Source organism: Parasteatoda tepidariorum, chromosome 3 (genome assembly GCF_982258835.1).
Source record: "Parasteatoda tepidariorum strain Cologne lab strain chromosome 3, Ptep-v5.0, whole genome shotgun sequence".
Classification (NCBI taxonomy): Eukaryota; Metazoa; Arthropoda; class Arachnida; order Araneae; family Theridiidae; genus Parasteatoda; species Parasteatoda tepidariorum.
The window spans coordinates 96,264,801-96,286,842 of NC_141757.1; the positions used below are offsets into that span (position 1 = coordinate 96,264,801).

The following is a 22,042-nucleotide window of genomic DNA, read 5'->3' on the forward strand; positions in this document are numbered from 1 at the left end:
GTAGTAAAAAAAATTCAGAACCGCTGATTTAATTACAAGTAAAAATAAATTTCAGTATAATTTTCAATTTTAAAAAGCAGTTTAATAGTAACTGAAGAATAAATCTGTTAGATTATCGGAATTATATTTGTGCTAAAATATAAAATGAAAAAAATAAGCAGTTCGAAAATTTTTTTTTTCATTCCTATTCAAAAATTTATCAATAATTTATTTCTTAAATTAAAGAAATTTTAATGATGAATAACTGTTTCTCTTAGATTTAAATTACTGTTAATAAATATGTATTTGAAAAATTTCGGTTTTAAGTAAGTTGTGTTTTAAAGATTTTACCTTTAACGCAGAAAGAGACACCGGTGTTTTATTCTGTATTTCATGAACATTAATTATTAAAATTCTAAATATAATATTTTTCACTTATTTTGATCTAAATTAATACAAAATACTAAAAAAAGTTGCTAAAATATATTTAATAAAATTCTGCATCAATGGGTTGAACAATGAATATAAAAATAAGATATATATTTTAAGTGTTTATATATACGGTATTCCATAATCAACACTCTCGATATATAGTATTTAGAATCCTTTGGCAAAATAAAATGAAGATTTTATGCATATTGGTGCAAATTGATAGCGAAAGGGATGAAAAATCAAAGATGTTATCAAGGTCTGATGAATTATTGGGAAGCCAGAATCAAATCAACAAAATCAGTTTCAGGAAATTTGAACGTATTTCTGATAATTTACTTTCACCCGCTCTCAATTTCTACATTCAATCAAACATATTTTTATATTTCAAATCCAGCTTTTATCAATAGTGATTCCTCTGACTTTTATATTTTTTCTGAATTAAATATTAATTTACGAACCCTAATGTGCACACAATTTTGGTTGAAATTCTAAAATTACATATTAAGGCTACTTACTTCGGAAAAATCCTGCCTATAAAATCGAACACTGACTATAAAATTTTTCACAAATAGCGATATATAACTAAACATTAAAACAGAATCTCATTTTACGTCAGACTAAATGTGGAAGGGTTTCGTTAGTTTTCCTCTCAATATAATACAAATGAGGGCTTGTCAAAATGTTTGGTCTAAGTGACTTCTGGATTGTGTTGAAATCAATTTTACTTCAAATTCAATAAGGAATAGACTTTACAACGTAGGTGACAAAAGAAAATAAATCAGTTTATCAAAAATTATGTTGCAACAATTTGTTTTTCAAAAATATAAGTGATATAATAAAACTAAATAAAAGTTTTATATGTACTTCAATATTGAAATAAAGTCACTAATTTCATTGTAACATTTCATTCATTTGTCTATCCAAATTATGCATAAATTATATGTAAGCTAATGCTTCCTGTTTAAGCACCATTTGAGCACATCCTCTCACAAAATAGCACGCAACTTTTTCTATTCTATTCGCCATACATTTTAAATTTTTTTACAGTATTGAAAGCTAAACACAATTTGTAAACTTGATTTTTGAACCTATACCAGCTTATTTATTTATTTTAGTTTCAATTCGTCACTTTCTCACAGCAATATGTGTTGAGAATGCCTCGATCCCCCCCTAGCGGACAAATACAGAAACATTCAATTACGAACTTTTTCTCCACGAGCGTGGTATAGCTTAGAATTTCTAATGAACAACGTACAACTCTTTTCATCTGTATATAGCTTTCCCTTTTTTATCATGCTTAACTATTAAATTTAATTCTTAAACGTTTTGTGCGAAGTATTTTTCAGCCTAAGTGTAATTAGTTATCTACAGCCCAAGACCTTTGGAAGAGAATACTAGGTGAAGGCAGAACAAGAAGCCGAAACAAGGTAAGATTCCTTGTTGATATATATTGAATCTTTAGAAGTCTTTGTTTAGTATTCGTTATATGGCATCCCTGCCGGGATGTAGTTAACTTTTTTAATTTGAACACTTATTCAATTGAACTGAAAAATATAAATTAGCACTAAATTGAAAAAATAAACAATGGAGGAACGAATAACAATTTTAAAGAAAAAAAGAGGTTTGCTTAGATCGTCTGTTACTAAAGCACTGAATGTATTAGAAAATGAACTTAAAACAGAAGTGTCAGATATCAGTGTTTTAGAAGAGTGTTTGCATTTTCTTCTAGACAAAAATGAATCACTTGAATCGATTAACAAAGAATTAGAAGTTTTGTTTACACCAGAAGAGTTTGAAGACGAATATTTGAAATCGGAAGAGTACAGTGAAAAAGTTGTTCGTTGTAAATTCCGCGCTACCAAGAAAATTCAGGAATTAAACGAAAACATATCGATTGAAAAATCTAAAAATAAGGAATCCTTAGAACTTGATGAGTCTACAAATTATAAAAGTGAACAAAAAGAAAGTATTCGAATTAAACTCCCCAAATTAAGCATTCCCAAATTTTACGGCGAGTTTAAACAATGGCTGACATTTTGGAACAGTTTTGAGTCGGCCATTCATAACAATGACACTCTCGATAAAATTGATAAGTTTAATTACTTAAAAGCTCATTTGGGTGGAACTGCCCTGAATACAATAGAAGGTTTTTCTATTTCTGAAGAAACATATGACACGGCAGTCAAATTATTGAAAGAAAGATTTGCCCGAACAGATATTCTTATTAACGCCCACATGAATCATATCATAAATATGCAACCATTAAAGAACTCACGAGATGTAATTTCTTTCCGAAAATTTTATGATAGCATAAATACACAAATAAGAAGTTTAGAATCTTTAGGATTAGTCTGTAAAAATTACGGAAATGTTTTATGCCCCATTCTCATTAAAATTTTACCGCCTGATTTAGTCTTAGAATATAACAGGCGTGAAAGTGAAACTGAATCAGATATAAAAGAACTTTTGAGCTTTTTCTCCAAGGAGTTAAATTCTAGAGAACGATCTGCAATAATGAATCACGCGGATGATCTTCGACCCCGCCGCTTCTCCGAATCATTTTCTACCAGCCGTAAGCAAAATATTCCCGATACTCGATTCAAATATAATAAATCAGAAAATAAAAATAAATTCATTTCCGCTTCAGAATTAATCTCTTCTGAAATAAATGAAAACATGAATAAAAAATTATGCGGTTTTTGCGACTCCTCAAAACATGAGAGTTCCGTATGTGAATATGCTAATAATTTATCCGTTGAAGAGAAAAAAGATATTTTGTTAAAGAAGGGGATTTGTTTCAAATGTTTAGAAAATAAAAGCCATATTGCACGCTTTTGCCGTTTTAAGGTTGTGTGCAGTAGATGCCAAGGTAAACATCAAACTGTCTTGTGCTTTTCTAAGTTTGACCATGATATTAAAGGTAAAAATAGTCCTAATTCTGAAGATAACGTATTAACGAATCAAACATCATCTGAAACTGTATATTTGCAAACATTGATTGTTCGTATACACAATAAAGGTAAAGAACACTTTATTCGGGGAATTTATGATTCAGGCAGTCAAAAGAGTTACATTAGTAAATTTGTAGCTGAAAGAATGGGATTAGAAAAATTGGGTGAGGAAGAAATTACTCATGGACTTTTTGGAGGATCTCAATCAACAGAACTGCATAATCGATTCGCTTTGCAGTTAAGTAGTATCGATAGAAAATATAGTTGTGAGTTAGTTGCTATGGATCAAAAGAAAATCTGTACGAATATTCCCAGGGCTAATAATTTTGAGTTGCTAAAAGATCTAGAGTCAAAGGGTATATTTTTGAGTGATATTTCCCCAAAAAGTAAGGAATGACAATGTAAGCAGAATTCAGTGGCCTCTCGGGCGCATTTTAAAGATTTTGCCAAGCAAAGATGGACATGCCCGAACTGCTAAGTTGCGAACCAAATCCGGAATCATAATCCGTCCTTTGAAAAAACTCTGTCCTCTAGAAGTCAACAAAACAACTGAAGGAAAATTGACGGAACAACTAAAGAAGCAAGCTCCACCTCAGTGTGCGCCTCTGCAAACTCGTGCTGGAAGACAAGTGCGTGTTCCTGATCGATTTGAACCCTGATGCTGTGACTTTTCCTTTTTTTGAGTTCAGTTAGTCACTCTACTGAACTCAAGGAGGGGAGTGTTGAGAATGCCTCGATCCCCCCCTAGCGGACAAATACAGAAACATTCAATTACGAACTTTTTCTCCACGAGCGTGGTATAGCTTAGAATTTCTAATGAACAACGTACAACTCTTTTCATCTGTATATAGCTTTCCCTTTTTTATCATGCTTAACTATTAAATTTAATTCTTAAACGTTTTGTGCGAAGTATTTTTCAGCCTAAGTGTAATTAGTTATCTACAGCCCAAGACCTTTGGAAGAGAATACTAGGTGAAGGCAGAACAAGAAGCCGAAACAAGGTAAGATTCCTTGTTGATATATATTGAATCTTTAGAAGTCTTTGTTTAGTATTCGTTATAACAGCAATATGGAAAATTGTATTTATTATTTGCCTTTCTTTTGGAGGTAAGCATACATTAAAATTTATTTTCAAATGGTTAAAACAGATTTTAAATGTTTTTTTATCTTTTCAAAACTTATTTTTAGATGCATCATTTAGAATAATAATGCAATATTACAATTAAAATTATTTGAAGAATGGAAATAAACAGCTTGCTGTGCATATAACCATTAAGACTGTACGATCTTTGATGTATTTTTAAAATTTTTCATTAAATATTTTCTACTATTTTTTTTCTTCAAATGCTGACTTAAATGTGTTTTATGCATCAGTTGCATAAACAAATTAAAACCAGAAATTGAACAAAAACATTCTAAAATAGTGAATCAAAATAGCGAGTCTTTGACTACTCAACAAAAATTATTAGAGCTCTGTTCTACTCCATCCACGCTCTTTTCAAAACCTAATGCACTTATGTACTTTAGTAAATTTATAGCAAAATTTATATGCGTCAAGGTTTAGTTTGCCTCCAAAATTGCTATAAATTTCCTGAGTATTCCTTAAAATATTGCTTGAATGTCCAAGTTATTCTTAGTGTTTAAATTTTTGAAGATTTTTGTGATGTATTTTAAGCGTGTAAGTCAATTAGTGGATAATTATAATCAACGTTTAGTACTTATGTAAACTAGTTGCACACAGAGGAGATAGCAGATATGAGTGATTTATTGCAGATCCTTTCCAGATTTACAAATGGGAACAATTTTATGTCAGTGTTAATACAAAATTTAGAACGAAAGCTAAAAAACAAACCATATTGCAGAAAAATAGGGTCAATTTTCAAATTGGCAAATTTTTTTTTGCAAAGGTCATCAAGTCTATGTAAGTCTGAGAACAGGGGATAAAGAGATTTTGTATAGCAATAGTCGTAAAGCTAATCTTTTTTCAACCCCTTAGTGATGCAGCTATCCGTAGGGAAATTTTCGCACATGCGCTGTGAAGCTCAAAAATCCCTGAAACCAGTTACGCTATGCAAAATCTCTCTTTTGACTGTGACATTTAATATTTTTTAGTTCGCTAAATGATATTATCAACATTGTTTTCCTACGTTATTAAGTATTAAAGGATATAGAACGAAATTAAAGGTCGTTACAGGCCACAGAGCGATTAAATATGACAAAGAGGGGGGGGGGACAAGAAATGCCTCTGTGGTCGAGACATTGAAAGCTATACGATGTCAGAAAAATGGAACTATTTTCGAGAATTTCTAATCTATTGAATGATTTATACAAACTGAAGTACAAGCGTTCATAAAAGTAGCATGGAATTAATATTTTGGACTACATTTTAATTTCTTCGAACGGCATAAAGTAAATAGACTACGAAATCGGATCCAAAAATATGGAACATTTACAATGAACTCTTGAATTTTGTAAACTAGAGATGAAGAAAAAAAAGTTTTTTTTTTATGCATTGTTGTTAAACTAACTTTTAAGGTTATTTTTAAATTATAATAAATTTCAGATCCTTTGATAAAAAATGTCAGTAAAGTAAGTCAATTATAGGTATTTACAAGGTTTGTCAATTTGTATTGAGAACGATAATATACATTTAGGAGTTTTTAAAAAAAATAAAATTACAATTAATAAAACAAAATTTGATTACAATTAATTGTAATTAAAATAAAATTTAAAAAAAAATCCTAATAATAAATGTGGTTGCTTGTCGTACTCACTCGTTGTTCGCAGGGTGTAGTCGCTTGTCCTTCTTGACCCGAACTCCAAACTTTCGAAACAAAATAGGTCAAAAATACTTTAAGTATATATATTTTTTATTCTTTCCCTATTTTGAAATTTTATTTATAAAATTTTTATCCTTATGTCTTGATTTTATAGATAACTAGTTCATAGAAACATTATAAACACACGTACAGTGCACACACACAAAAAAAAAAAATCGGACCAACTTGATTAATTTTTTTCCCCGGACCATTGCGAGTTTGGACTCAATGTTAATTGCTCAAAAAATGATTTCAAATAAGCTAATTAATTAGTGCAAGCATTATTTTAAGTTACGAAATCAATAAAAACAAACTTTCTCTGTAAAAACACATCTTTTTATATTGTATTTGGATTTCTGACCTACAAAATAGTAGGGGTAGTTGAATTTGGGAAAAATGATCTCGATAGTTTGGTCAGGAACACGATCCAAAATTAGACCCCGATGCGAAGTTTAATTGCACAACTTTTACAAAATTTGATTTCTCAGTAACTATTTGACTGATTTTGCTCAAATTATGTACTTTGCCATGAAAAATTACATTCTTTAAAGTTTCAGAAAAATTGCATACCTTAGTATTCAAATTTTATTTCATATTATGAAATAAAATCATAAGAAATAAATAAAAAAAAATTTAAAAGGTATTTTTTTGCATTGAAAATATTTGGATATACGAATTTTATAATTGTGTGAAAAATTTTTTTCAATTCATGTAAAAAGTTCTCGAGATAAGGCAAAAGGAGCAAAAAGTAAAATTAGCATTAAGGGGTCCTAATTTTGCTTGTGTAGTCCAAGCTCTGTATATTATATCATATATGTTATTTTATATATATTATATTATATAATATATTATATAATATAATATATAATATATATTATATAAGTTACCGGTAAAGTATGAAATGTGAGAATTATTACATACTTTCCCTAGGCATTGTATAAAGTACCTGGGCATTCTATAGAATGACAAATGCTATTTATGCAAAGTATGAAAAAAACATGCTGATGAGGTTATTATGTACATAATGTGCATGTTACTGTGAATGACCGAAATCGGTGGCTGATGACTTTCACCGGTGAATGTTGACAATCACATAGTCGCTTTGGTGAATGTCCGAAATATTTATTACATCCGATTTGATATTAATTTATTCGTGGATATAATTACATTTATTTGATATTTTAATACTTACTGACGATAGATTAGAAGAAACATCAGTGTTTGGAGTATCGGACAAATATATACCGGGCAATGGCACTTGACCTTAAAAAACATCAGTGTATGGTATACCGGGCAATGGCACTTGACCTTAAAAAAACATCCGTGTAGGATATACCGGTCAGTGGCACTTAACTACGCCTAGTATATATTTCGGACATTTACCAAAGGTCTAGTCATATTAGGTCTAGTTAAGTGCCACTGCCCGGTATACATTTGCCCGGTATATCCTACACTGATGTTTTTTTAAGGTCAAGTGCCACTGCTCGGTATACATTTGCCCGGTATACCCTACACTGATGTTTTTTTAAGGTCAAGTGCCATTGTCCGATATACAATTGCCCGGCAAATACCGAATAAATGTAATTATATCCACGAATAAATTAATATCAAATTGGATGTAATAAATATTTCGGACATTCACCAAAGCAACTAAGTGATTGTTGACATTCACCGGTGAAAGTCGATTTCGAAAAATCATTTCTCAAAAATAAAAATGTTTTGCTGAAAAATACTGAGAGTGCCATTAAAAAACATTTATTCAAAATGTGTAAAGAAAAATAAAAAGTTGTGCAAAACATAATTTATGCCTTTCTTATTAAGGGAAACAAAACTTTCATATGAAAAATAAGAAATTAACCTACTTGTTGCAACATGCCAGGCTTGAATGACGTTTCTTCGAATTTGTCATTTTTGAATGGCATTTTGACGAATCGGAGATGCATTTTATACTTTGCCGGTAACACACACACACAGATATATATATATATATAAATGGCTATATGGTTGAAATTTAGATTACGCAGAGAATATAGAATAGAATACAAACGAGATATTATGCTGGAAATGACTACAGCTTTATGTGCTTAAGAAAAAAAAATCATTATATGAAGTTATAGAGAAGGTTTCGATGCAAAAGAGGAAGAATGTGTGTAAGTAAGAAAACAATTATAACTTACTCTAAATTGTGGCATTTGTCGATTCAGAAGCCAACAGAACAATGAGGTCCAATACACATGGGTGACGTCGTTTATAGATATCTAATAAAATCTGATTTGAATCACTCGGTTAGGCATGATCACTTCACTTCTTTCGAGTTGAAAGAACTTAATTGTTTGAGAACAATTTAATTTTAGAATCCGGTTTCACTTTTTTGATGAAAATGGATTCTATGATGTTTACAACTTTACTGTTTGTTTAATAACGTTATTAATATTTTGAATCAAAATTACGAACTGCAATAACATGTAACTTCCGCTCTATTGCGGCGCACACATTTGCCTACATTTCTAGAGAAGTGTCGCAAAAAAGTGCGGACGAGAAGCACGAAGCACAAAGATTTTTGTATGGTAGTATGCTGCCCTCTAGTGGAAGTTCTACAAGCTTTTAAAATACTTATCTGGTCATAGTACTTTGGAACAGTTTGATGTAAATACTGATGCTTATCAATATATTGCTCCAAACTCTTCGATTTCGTCCCATGATATCTTATTATAAATGTTAAGAAATGTAGAGCAACAAAAGATATTCTGGAGAAATTGCCCAACATTTCTATATCCTAACAGCGGTGACATTTTACTTAATACATTTATCGGTGGCCCACGTCCTATTTAAAAGCGGAAACACTTAAGAAGATATTTTAATTAAAAATAATTTAAATCTGACCTTTTAAATACGTTAATTGTTGTTTCCTGTGCAGATATCAGTGCACACTTTGACATTAGAAAACGGACATCCCTTTCCTATTTACCATGAATGGAACAGTTTTTTTTTATTAAAAAAACCACCTTTTACAAGGGAAAAAAATCCAAGCATTTATAGAAGGGAGCTAATTTGTTAACCATTACTTTGTAGTAACGTTATTATTAATCCAGGATTAACTCATCGACTCCAACAATGTGGAAATCTTTTCTGATACTTTGTATTTCATTCAGTAGTAAGTTAGAATCTTCCTCGTGCGAGTTTTGTGTACTTAAATTTATAATTTTTCTGTCAATCCTTTTTAGGGTATTTTTTCTAGATTAAAATATTTTCGGGAAGGGGTTTGATTTATAATTAAGAATTCAATTTGCTTATTAATAGAACTTAATTTACTTTAAAGACTATTTATTTTCGGTGGAATGGTGGGTGGTATTTTTAAAGATTTGGCTATAAATTAAGAAAATAATAATGTTATGAATTCTGTGTTTATAGCTACAAATAAGCGCTATGAGAAATAATCAAATTAACGAACGTTGCAAGAAAAAAATATCTCCCTAATGTTAGCCTTTCTTTTTTGAGACCTAACCTTTACTATTTTCCAAATTTATACAAACAAGCAATTTTTTTAAAAAAGTTATTAGATGATGACCACATAAATCATTAGTGGAAAACTTGATTTTTTTCGACATTTAAAAACATATGTTGCTGGTGGGAAATGTACTTCCCACAATTGTTAAACAATTACAAATTGTTAAAGTTAAATTGTTTCTCTTAAGTATGGAATCAGTAATAAGGTTTGTGTGGTACAGTTATGAATGTAGTTGATGAAATAAAGTTAGCTGTAAAGGTTCTTTTTTAAGTAAATTTTGTAATTATGGTAATAGAATGTATGATTCTGCACTTCGTGAGAGAATATTTTATTATACTTATTAATAGGAAGTACGAACATAGTTTTAAGATGCTATAGCATTTTATACTCCATCTCTAAAGATAGATTTAATTGAGGCACTTGTTTCGTATTCAAGAAATTGCTTTTGAATTAAATTTGTGACAAATTTTGACTTAGAGGTAATTAGATAAAAAACTATCTAAGCAAGTGAAGCACTGTTTGATTTTAAGCCAATGACGTTTTTATTCCATTCATTCTTGTACAATTCAATCATTCTTACACAATGTTGAAACTATTAAAAATAAAAAATTCATATTTATAGAGTACTATTTTTAATTTAAATCTATAAGCTTGACTGCGCCATCTAAACAAGTGAAAAATTGTCTCGTCTCTTTCACTTCTATTTTATGCCAATTTTGCTCCAAAAATAAATAAATAAAATTTTAAAAAATGCGATATTTATCTATATGACACTTAGGTAAATAAATAATGTAAATAAGTATAAGCACTCATGTAAATAAGTACAAAATTGAGCATGAAAATGTTTTATATTTGAGCTATTAAATATATTGATTTTGTTTTCATCTTATTCGGTTTAGCGTAAAAAGCGTAATTGTGAAAAAACTTCCTTTTTTTCTATAACAATGCCAAATTCGTGAATTGGTATACGTCAAAATGTGTACTGTTTTAACATCAAAAGTTCATAAATTCTTAACTATTTGTCATTATTTTAACTCTATTCAACATAATAAAATACATTAAAAAATGCCTCATTTGCTTAAATATCACTATTTAAATCTAATCCTCGTCTTTTACCCTCTTTTCTCATAAATCTTAGTGATGGTATTTGAAGTGCTCATATTGCGCAACAATTTGCGCATATTATGCATCACCAATGATACGAAATTATATTCTTTTACCAGGAAGTGCACTTTTTTTTTCTAAGCCGCTTCACATAAGTAAGTTTTTCTAAGTTTGTAGTTTCAAGTTAAACTAATAAAGTAAGAATCTAAGTAAGATAATGCTTATCAAAATGCAGTTATAAATAATGCTGGACAATATCAGAATTTTCATTAATTAAAGGACATATTATGGGAAAACATCAATATTTTACGATAAAAATGCTATAATTTTTAATTTAGCTAATTTGCATTCGGCCTATGCATACGTACGGCCCATACATACGGTCTATATGTACGGTTAACATCCGATAAAAATGAAGACCTATGTTCTCATAAGGGTGGGTAACATAAAGATTATCATGGAGTCTTCCCTGGTGAGTTATAAACACAGATTTTAAAAATTCTGAAATCTATAAGCACAAAAGTTCAAGTTCATGGCAGTAGGTAAAATTTTGAAACTTCCACCTTCCTTCCCACAAGAAATAATTGTTTTAAAAATCAAATCAATTTTAGGTATTTAACTACAGGGTGGTCCCGAATTCATGGTACAAACTTTAATGGTAAGTACAGGACATTGTAACAATGATTTATTGTACAGGAATGTATAGTCGCAAGTGACGCGGTGAGGCGTAAACAGAAGAAATAACGGCCGAAAGGAAAAACAAAGATTTTATTGAAAGCGTTGTTGACAAGTGTCATGTTTACAGTAAGTGTTCAAAATTGCGTCCACCAGAAGCGATACATGCTTGACAGCGTCGGTGGAGCCATTGGCGTACACGTTCAAAGATGCATGGTATTTCACGCACACCTGCAGCAGCTACAGATATGCGAGCGACGAGATCCTCATCTGAGTCAACTGGAGTCTCAAAAACAAGATGCTTTAGATGTCCCCATAAAAAGTAATCGAGGCTCGATAAATCGGGAGATCGGGGTGGCCAAGGGATTGGTCCACCACGCCCAATCCATCGAGCACCAAACTGCACACTACTGCCCTCTACCGGCAATGATACCAACCGATCACTCCATTTCTCTTTCCTTTTATTTCCCCTGTTTACGCCTCACCCCGTCACTTGCGACTATACATTCCTATACAATAAATCATTGTTACAATGTTCTGTACCTACCATTAAAGTTTGTACCATGAATTCGGGACCACCCTGTATATGAGATTCTCTTTATAGGTCAATATCAATAAGAAAATTTTTTAACACAACGTTACTCGTAAAACGGCTCTATAAAAGAGCCTAATAGTTAAATACCTGATAGTTTTAATCTTTAACTTACAAAATGATATAAAAAAATGAGTCTCATTATCTAAATTAATAAATGTTAAATTACTTAAAATGGTTGTTTTTAATTTCGTACATACGTATTTTAATAATAGGTTGCATCGCATTCCCGGAAATGTGCACATCATTTCATCGATGTCGAAAATTAGCACCTGATAATTTCTTTCCATCAGCTGAAAATCTAGAAGCTGTTTGCCAGTACGTATATTAAAATTATTTTAATTCGTATATTGAAAAATTACAGGAAGATGTCAAAACATTGCTTATTATTAAGAAACAGTCATCTGTGTTTCATTTAACTATGATTGCATTTTAATTATCGATATTAAAAATAGACAAGTTTATGAGAAATCATTGCTTTTCATTATGACAAAGTATTGATTTGTAGTTAATTTTGCTTTAGTTGTTTTTAAGATTCTAACTTTAAAAAAATATAGGATTATGCAGAATAATTACACATCATTATGAAAAACTGTTGTTTTGTATTTTAATTTACTTCAATTGCATTTTAATTCTGATATTATAAACGTAATGGAAGAAACGTTATTGCTATTTGTTTCATTTTACTTTAATTACACTCTAAATTCTGTTATTTAAAGAGCACAAAATGATGAGAAATTATCACCCATTACTATGAAATATAGCTAAATAATGTTTTATTTTACTGCATTTGCACTTTATATTGTGATTTTAAAAAGATACAGTATATTAAAAAAAAATATTTCCCAATATTGTGAAACATTGTTAATTTGTGATTATTGCTAATGTAATGGCAATTTAAACTCTGAAATTTAAAAGGAACCTTAAAGTTGATTGCTCAATACTATGATAGAATGTAAATTTATTATTAGAATTAATGAAATGACTTTTAAACTCTATAATTAAGAAAATTCATAACAATGAAAAATCATTGTCTATTATTATAAATTACAAATTTGTAGTTAATATCTACACAATGACATTTTAAACACTAAAATTAAAAACGTTGCAGAATGATGTAAAAAAATAACAATTCTCCTAATTTTGAAATATTTTAGCACATTTTCGAATTTTTTTTATAATTGAATTTTAAATTTTAATCTTAAAAAGTAGCAGAATAATGAGAGTCCTATGGAATATTATTAATAGTACACCTAAGTGATTTTCCATTCTTAAAAATATTAGAAACCCTTGTCCATGACTACGAAAATAAACACAAGAACGAAAGAACTATTCGAAAAAATTCAGAGAAATTTTGGTAAATTAAATGTTAGAAATAATTTTTAAAAAAAGCATAAAAATGTAGCTATTAAATTAAATATAATTCGTTCGTCCTTCTGTTGAATGAAGAGAAGGAAGGAATATTAAATTTCAAAACTTGACTGAGTTTTACTCGAAACTTTAAATACACTCTATAACAAAAAAATCGACGCACCAAGAAGGAGTTCTCCGATTGCAACGAAAATTGGTGGATAGGAAGACAATGTACATAATAGTAAATGATTAAAATTTCAGAACAATTGAATAATTTATTGCAGAGATACAGTAACAAGTTCAATAAGGTGTTGACCCGCCTCTAGCCTGGATACAAGCTGCCACGCGGCGTGGCATAGACCGATGAAGCTCCCGGATGATCTCTTGCGGCATTTACTGCCAAATTCGATCCAATTGTCGAACGAGGTCATCAACATTCCGTGCCAGATGCAATCGCCTTCCCATCATATCCCAGACATGCTCAATGGGAGAGAGATCTGGTGATCTGGCAGGCCAAGGAAGAGTTTGACAAGCTTGCAGACAGTTCATAGAAACACGTGCCGTAAGTGGTCTGGCATTGTCCTGCTGAAAAACCAGCCCAGGGTGCTGCAAAAAGAACGGTAGCAAAACAGGTCTTAGGATGTCGTCGACGTACCGCTGTGCAGTAAGTGTACCTCTAATGACGAGCAAAGAGTCCGAGTCCTGTTGAGGGCCAGTGTGGCGTGCAATAGTAAAGGCAGGATCCTCCCTCTGCCCTGTGCGTCTCCAAACACGTCTTCGATGATCGTCAGGACACAGTTGGAAGCGGGATTCGTCGCTAAAGACTATACGTCCCCAGTCGGCATTATTCCAGCTATATCTGTTCAAAACATTCATGCATACGAAATTTCAAAGCAATCGGATGATTGCTTCTTGGTGCGTCGATTTTTTGTTATAGAGTGTATAATCATATTTTACGTATTCAGATTACTTTATTATATAAATTTAAGATCTGACTGGATGAGTGGTTAAGTGATATTTTAGTGAAATCAAGCTTAAATAAATTTTGAGTGACATCTAAGTGAAATAGAGCTATATGTTTTGTGATTAGGAAATAAAGGTTATATCGTGCTTTCATTTTTGCCCCCAAGCTTTCGATTCAGTAAAGCTATAAATCTCAAACACTCATTTAAACTGTTCGTGTCACAGCGTCCGGAAGCTTAGCGTTTTAATTTTTTAGATAGATTGAGACGTTTCCTGATTTTATTCCTCGTTTGTTTATGTTGGAAAGGAATTTGAAGCCTTTTTTGACTTAAAAACATTAATACTCTCTGAGATCTGTGATATTTAATGAGTTGAAGAAATAAATCAATATTCTACAGTTAAATAAGAATATATATTAAGTTTCCTTAAATGTATGTTACTTAAAACCTTATTACATTAAGATATTCAATTATGATTGTTATAGGGATATGCATAAAATATTAGATTGCCAATTGGAAGAACTCGCGAAATGCGCGGATAAAGTTCTTGACGCAGTGTCCACTTCTGATTATGAAGCTGTGGTAGCTGCTTTTAGTATAAATTTAGGAACGAAAAGTTTAGTGGACGATTTATGCGATTCAACAACTCAATATCATAAAGGTATTTAAACGACAACACTTTATATGTTTATCAATTATTACTAAGAATAGTTTAACTTCGATGGCAAATTTAATTTAAATTATTCTTGGATACAGGATACGGGAAAATAATAATAATAAAAAAAAACTTAACGAGACAGAAAAATTTGTTTTTATGCATGCTGGCTAGGTATTCCATATTCTTCAAGATTACTTACAAAGTTTGTCAACAGATGGCGCTTACGACTAAAATTCTTTCTGCTGCCTATCAGACCACTCATCACATATGTAATTTTATCTTTAAGCTGGTTTTTGGTTCTGTTTAAATATTAGAAATCGTCAACTATTTTTGAGTTATTCTTGATATTTCAATAATATTTTAACGTTTTTTAAAATTGAATTATCCAATTTTTTTTCTGATTGAGCTAAACATAACAAAAGACTAGAAAATTGCTGGATCAAATGAAAGGGGAAAAAATTAGATCATTCAACTACACAAAAAATATAAGAGAAATTATTTGAAATCGCTGATTTGAAATTTGGAAATAAAACAATTATTCATTTATAAATATTGTTTTAAAAATAATGTCACAATATAAAGTAGTTTAGAAAAAATTATATTGACATAAAATTTTCCAATGATTTTAGAAAAGAATCCTAAAGTTGGGAATTAAGTGTTTTTCGTAATTCATCTACGTAATATGTGCATTGACGATTTCCATATCGTTAAAGGTCAAAAGTTTGTTTCACTCATTTTATCAATTAATTTTCAGATTATTTGATTGTATTTATTGATTTGATACTTTCGATATTGAAACGTAAATAAACGACATTGCGTTGATTAATCTAATTTTAATGCTATTTTAAACAGCTTGATTCTTTGAATTATATTCTTTATGTCACTGTTAATTGATTCTATCAACTGATGTGTTAACTGCTTGATTGTAGTAATTTAATTTTGTTGGGTATCGAAAAATAAATTAATATCATTACGCTAATTTAAGCATGCAGAAACATAGCTGTTTTGTTCCAGCAAAGATTTTACATTCATTTTAACATTGTGCTTAGAAGATAATGTGCAGATTATCTAGGTGCAATAGACAGGGTAATTTGAGAAATGAAATAATATTTTAGCACTTTAAAGAATGAACCTAGTTAATCTGCAAATTAACTAGATAATCTGCAGAATTACTTATTTCTACACTTTAGTAGCAGCATGCATAATTAATGAAATTTAAAAAGTCAAGAGCAATTTTAAAACAAAATAAAGCTTTGCGCTAGATAAAAAAAACTTCAAATAAATAATATTATTTTTGACTAACAGAAATATTCTAACACGTTTCTTTTGCATCTATAGCTTATGTCCGAAATATTGGTTGCATTAATGACACTGTGATGGATCCCATGGCGTTTACGTCATGTACATCAGAAGCAAATGCTCTTAATGGTTCTTTAAAATTTGGAGAAGATGTAGATGATCAAGAACATCATTGCATGTAAGAACTCTCTTATCGGTACCTGTGTAATATTCCGCCGATCATTGATGGCAAAACCAAAAAACGGCGCCAAACATGATTTTTTTGGTCAGCAATAGAAAACGATTAATCAAAGACGTGGTTATTTTTTCAAGGTTTTATATGAAAAGAGCTTTCTTACGGTTTGGTTAAAATATATCGAATTTAATTAGTTAGTTAAAATTTTATGTTTAGTTTGTTTTTCAAATAATGTGCTAAACAAATTTTATTACTCGTATGGCCTAAAATATTAATTTCAGCATTTTTAAATTTAATTTTTTGTTCCAATTTCCATTAACCCTTTGACGCTTTGACGGGGAGGGAAATGGTAATGGTAACTGCCACTTCACTCCTATAATATAGATCATATAAAACTAAAATTAATTAATTAAATTTAATTAATGAATATTTGAAAAAACTGTTTTAACATCAAGCTTCATCCACTAGAAGTTTCAATTAAATTAATTAATTAAATTTAATTAATGAATATTTGAAAAAACTGTTTTAACATCAAGCGTCATCCACTAGAAGTTTCAATTAAATTAATTAATTAAATTTAATTAATGAATATTTGATAAAACTGTTTTAACATCAAGCGTCATCCACTAGAAGTTTCAATTAAATTAATTAATTAAATTTAATTAATGAATATTTGAAAAAACTGTTTTAACATCAAGCGTCATACACTAGAAGTTTCAATTAAATTAATTAATTAAATTTAATTAATGAATATTTGAAAAAACTGTTTTAACATCAAGCGTCATACACTAGAAGTTTCAATTAAATTAATTAATTAAATTTAATTAATGAATATTTGAAAAAACTGTTTTAACATCAAGCGTCATCCACTAGAAGTTTTTAGAGACATTACGGTTGCTCTTAGAAAATGCATTTGAACTTGAGGGGATGAATAAAAAGTATTTTATTAACGACTGATAATTTGACCAAGATATATAAATATATATAGGAAGAGTGTGAACTGATAGCAGGAATTGAAAAGTGAAACCAAGTTTTATCCCATGTTTAAATAGAGATTTTATTTTGTTTGCTCAAAGATAATTAAATGCATCATTTTTTTTAAACAAAGCAATTTCCCATGCTTTTTAAGTTGCTAAGATAAAGTTTTACTTGAAATCATATAATTACGAAATATCGGGAGTTATGACGCACATGTGAATTGAATAAGCGTTTAAAAACAATGAATCATATAGTCATGAAGCTAACGTGTTTTATGTTTGCTTTTTGGTAACTTCAATTTCCTTACATTTTTGTTAAAAATTATTGCAACGAGTATGCATTGCTAATAGTACACTGAAGAGCCAAAAAAACTGGTATACCTGCCTAATATCGTGTAGGGTACCCGCGAGCACGCAGAAGTGCCGCAACACGACGTGGCATGGATTCGATCAATGTGTGAAGTAGTGCTGGAGATAATTGACACCATGAATCCTGCAGGGCTGTTCATAAGTGGGAGTAAGAGGGGGCGGGGATATCTTCTGAACATCACGTTGTAAGGCATCCCAAATATATTCAATAATGTTCATGTCTGGGGATTTTGGTGGCCAGCGGCACTCTTCTGAATTTAGACACTTCCGCGGCACTCTTCTGAATTTAGACACTTCCGCTGGCCACCAAAATCCCCAGACTTGAACTTTATTGAACATATTTGGGATGCCTTCCAAAATGATGTTCAGAAGATATCCCCACCCCCTCTTACTCCCACTGGTTTATGGACAGCCATGCAGGATTCATGGTGTCAATTTCTCCAGCACTACTTCACACATTGATCGAATCCATGCCACGTCGTGTTGCGGCACTTCTGCGTGCTCGCGGGTGCCCTACACGATATTAGGCAGGTATGCCAGTTTTTTTGGCTCTTCAGTGTATGTTACATAATGAAAACTCTTAATATCGGTCTTTAAAAACCTTTTTGAAAATAAAGTTAACCGCAATCAAAAGGCTCGCTAATCACTATTGAGAAAATTGGAACTCTAAACATTAAAACAGTTTTTTCTTTTTCTTATATGGTTAGGAGAAATGTCAAGTTTCCTTTAGCAATCAGGCAGTTTTCTATATTTTTTATTATTAGTAATTCGACATGTTTCCATGGTATTATTTTTTGTCCCTCACTTCACTATAAATTTGTAACCTCGCATGTTCACAGATTTCATCCTTAATTCTGAAACTTTGTTTGGTGAATTTGAGCAAATCCATTAAGGTCAAGCCTTTCGCACACTCATCGTTGGATTTTAACGCGAATCATTTGAATATGATTTTTGATGTGATTATTAATTTCGTTTTTTGGTAAAAAAAATATCGATTTATATGGTGAAGTTTCAGTTCGCCGGGATCCTATAATTGTTGTCATATCCACTTGGCATGTAATATTTTAATTAAGAAATAAACTGTTATTTACTCCCAACTTTTCTTCACTCGTCATAATTGATGCTTTGATCATTGTTGGCATTCATCTTAAATTGGCATTCTACAAATGGAATTAAGTCGTTGAGCAGAATCGTAATTAAATTTTTTATTTTTATTTTAGAGTGGTCTCAATGTAAATAATACAATACAGGGTGTTTATAATGTCCCGGATCCATTTTTATGTTTAATAACTCATAAAATGATAAAGATATATTAAAATTAATAACATAAATGGTTAGATAGACTCAAAAAGTTTCGCGATCCTTGTCAATGAACTTCGACGTGTGCCCACTTTGTCGCACGGAGAATATCAAGTCGATAGTCAATTTCACGCCAGGTAGCGGCAAGCATGTCGGCATCCACAGAGGCTATTGCGGTTGTAATTCTGGCTTTTAGGTCATCAAAGTTCAACACGATCTTCCTGATCCCCAAAGAAAAAAGTCCAGGTGCGTTATATCAGGTGATCTGGGTGGCCAAGGAATTGGATCTCCTCACCCTATTCATCTTCCTGGAAAATGGTCATTCAAAGAACTACGAACGATGATACCCCAATTAGATGGTGCACCATCTTGTTGCAAAAAGACATGTGGCTGAAGCTCTTCTAGTTGTGGAAATACGAAGTTTTTTAACATGTCTAAGTATACGACTGATGAGACCGTCTATTCTGTAGAAAAGAAAGGCCTAATGACTCGGTCGTGCATTAGTCCACACCACACATTAACCTTTGAGAAATCCCTTTGTTTCTCACGGTATTCATGGGGGTTTTCAGATCCTCATATGTTGACATTATGGCGATTAACAATACCAGAAACATGAAAGGATGCTTCGTTGAAGAACATTATGCCCTTCAGAAAATCAGCAGCATCTTCTATCCTTCCTGCCATATCTGTTGCAAACGCCATCCTCCTAGGCCTATCGTCCGGTTCCAAACCTTAAACAATTTGAATTTTGTATGCATGCAGTCTTAATTGTTTCTTAATAACCTTGTACACCGTCGAAATGGGCATATCCAATTCTCTTGCCGCTGATCTCACAGATCTTCTAGGATTGTCTAAAAATGTCTGTCTGACGCGCTCAGCGTCAAAATAACTTGTGCAGGGACGTCCGGAACGTTTCTTGTCTGCGATACTTCCAGTTTCTAGAAAATTATTTTTCCACCGCAAAATGCTGCTTTTGGATGGAGAATCTTTTTGGTAAATTCTTCTGCAATTTCTCTGTGCTTGCACTATCGATTTCGTTTCTATGAACCACCATAAAATCTGTGCTTTCTCTTGTGGTGTACGCATTCTCCTTAATATCCGCTCGAATAAAACATCACATAGAAGTACTACATAGAACAAACACATCAAAAGTAAGCATAACATTGCAATAGTTGCCAAAAACAAAAGAGAGAAAAATGCAATTAATAAGCAGACGATATTTAGAAAAGTATAGATGTTTAGACTGGAAAATGAAATTATCTGAAATTAACCACACGCGCAGACGGTATTTACAAAAGTAAAGATACTCAAACCTGATAAGGAAAATATATGAGTTATTCCATCAATAAATACCATGCGTTTGTTTATATCTTCATTGTCTTATGGGTTATTAAACATCAAAATGGGTGCGGGAATTTATAAACACCCTGTAGAATTCAGCGCCTTAAATTTTTTTTTATTCTCGAGCTGTCTCAATGTAAATAGCACACTGGAATTCAGCATCTTAAAACTTTTTCTAAAAAAACTGTTTTATGAAAGGATTTGTTATTTTAACTTGCTCTGTAAGCTTATTCTGTCATAGTTTATTGAAGAACTTCTTTTAATAACTTTTTTTAAACGAAACTTTACTTTTAGAGTGAATGCTCTTAGGTATGCTTGTTTTTTTGAAGAGGTGTTAAAGAAGTGTGGAGAAGAAGCATGGACAATAATTGTTGAATCAGAGAAAAGAGGAAAAGCTTTGAAATACTATATTTGCACTCCTCAGAGCATATTGAATTTGAAAACGAAATACCTCGAAATTTCAGATTTGGAATCTAAACTTCGAATCATATTTGAGAAAGTCTTTGACATGAAGAAATGAAGAAAATAAACCATTTTGTACAAGCTTTACGTTTCGAAGACTTCAACTATTTTTTGAAGAAATAAAACTATATTTTTTGTTTGATTGCTTTTTATTAATTTATCTTGGTTATACATAATCTCTATGACAAGAGGAATAAAAAATAATTCAATACAGTACAATAAACTTCTTTGTTAATAAATGAGAGCTGTAAGCTTGCTAACATCATTGGTGTAATCCTTAAAATATATGATAACGCAGAATAATTTATAGTTTCATTTAAAGCAAGGGCTAATTCTAAACCAATGAATAAATTTACTACTTAAGTTCAAGACACTAACACAAATGGTTCTGGGATTATTATGAGAAAGACATTCCTTTTCATTATTATACGTTTGAAATAATTTTCTTTAAATTTCTCTTATTTTATATTTTCTTTTAATTACTATTCGAAACTAAAACTGAAGATTTTCATGACCAGTTATTATTAAAAGAAAAAAAATTGTATATTATCGGGAAAATGAAACTTTTCCTATTCGAGTATTGATCGAATTTCTTTGTTCTTATTCTAGCCGATTTTCTTTTACTAAAAGTTTACTTAAAAAAAAAAAAAGAAATTACTCATTTTAGTCAATACAAGTTACTAAAAACATGTTTATTTTATTGCTATTCAGATTATTGCTATTCTGTCGGGTTTACGCTTAATTTTGAAATTTATCATTTTTAAAATGCCTATTTTCTGACAAATATAAATTTAAGTTGCATATTGAGCGAAAAAAAATAAATATGAATGATTTTACAAGATGCAGTACTAGTGTAAAATTTATGTTAGATTGAAATTTAAATGCATTTTTTTATGTACCTCAATATCAATAAATCGTTAAAAAAATGAATGCACGGAGGGTTGTTATGAAATAAAACTACTGAATCAAAGTGAATAAGGTTTATCAAAACATTCGTTTTTATCATTTTTAAAATAATTAAAAAAAATTAAAATTTTCTTAGTTTTGTAAAAATGTAAACGCTTTTGTACATTTTATATTTATACGT

At 30.7% G+C, this 22,042-nt stretch overlaps 1 protein-coding gene across 2 annotated transcripts; it reads left to right on the forward strand.

Moving 5' to 3' along the window:
• Positions 1-1,396: 1,396 nt before the first annotated feature.
• On the forward strand, positions 1,397-21,097 carry LOC107437080 (uncharacterized). Of its 2 annotated transcripts, XM_071183248.2 has the most exons (6): positions 1,397-1,546; positions 4,424-4,469; positions 12,276-12,378; positions 14,861-15,036; positions 16,372-16,510; positions 20,788-21,097. In XM_071183248.2, the coding sequence occupies exons 3-6, from the start codon at positions 12,296-12,298 to the stop codon at positions 21,011-21,013; spliced, it is 624 nt and encodes a 207-aa protein (XP_071039349.1). In that variant the 5' UTR covers positions 1,397-1,546; positions 4,424-4,469; positions 12,276-12,295; the 3' UTR covers positions 21,014-21,097. The 2 variants fall into 2 exon arrangements, with proteins under 2 accessions (XP_071039349.1, XP_015904448.2); XM_016048962.3 differs by lacking the exons at positions 1,397-1,546; positions 4,424-4,469 and adding an exon at positions 9,183-9,335.
• Positions 21,098-22,042: the final 945 nt, after the last annotated feature.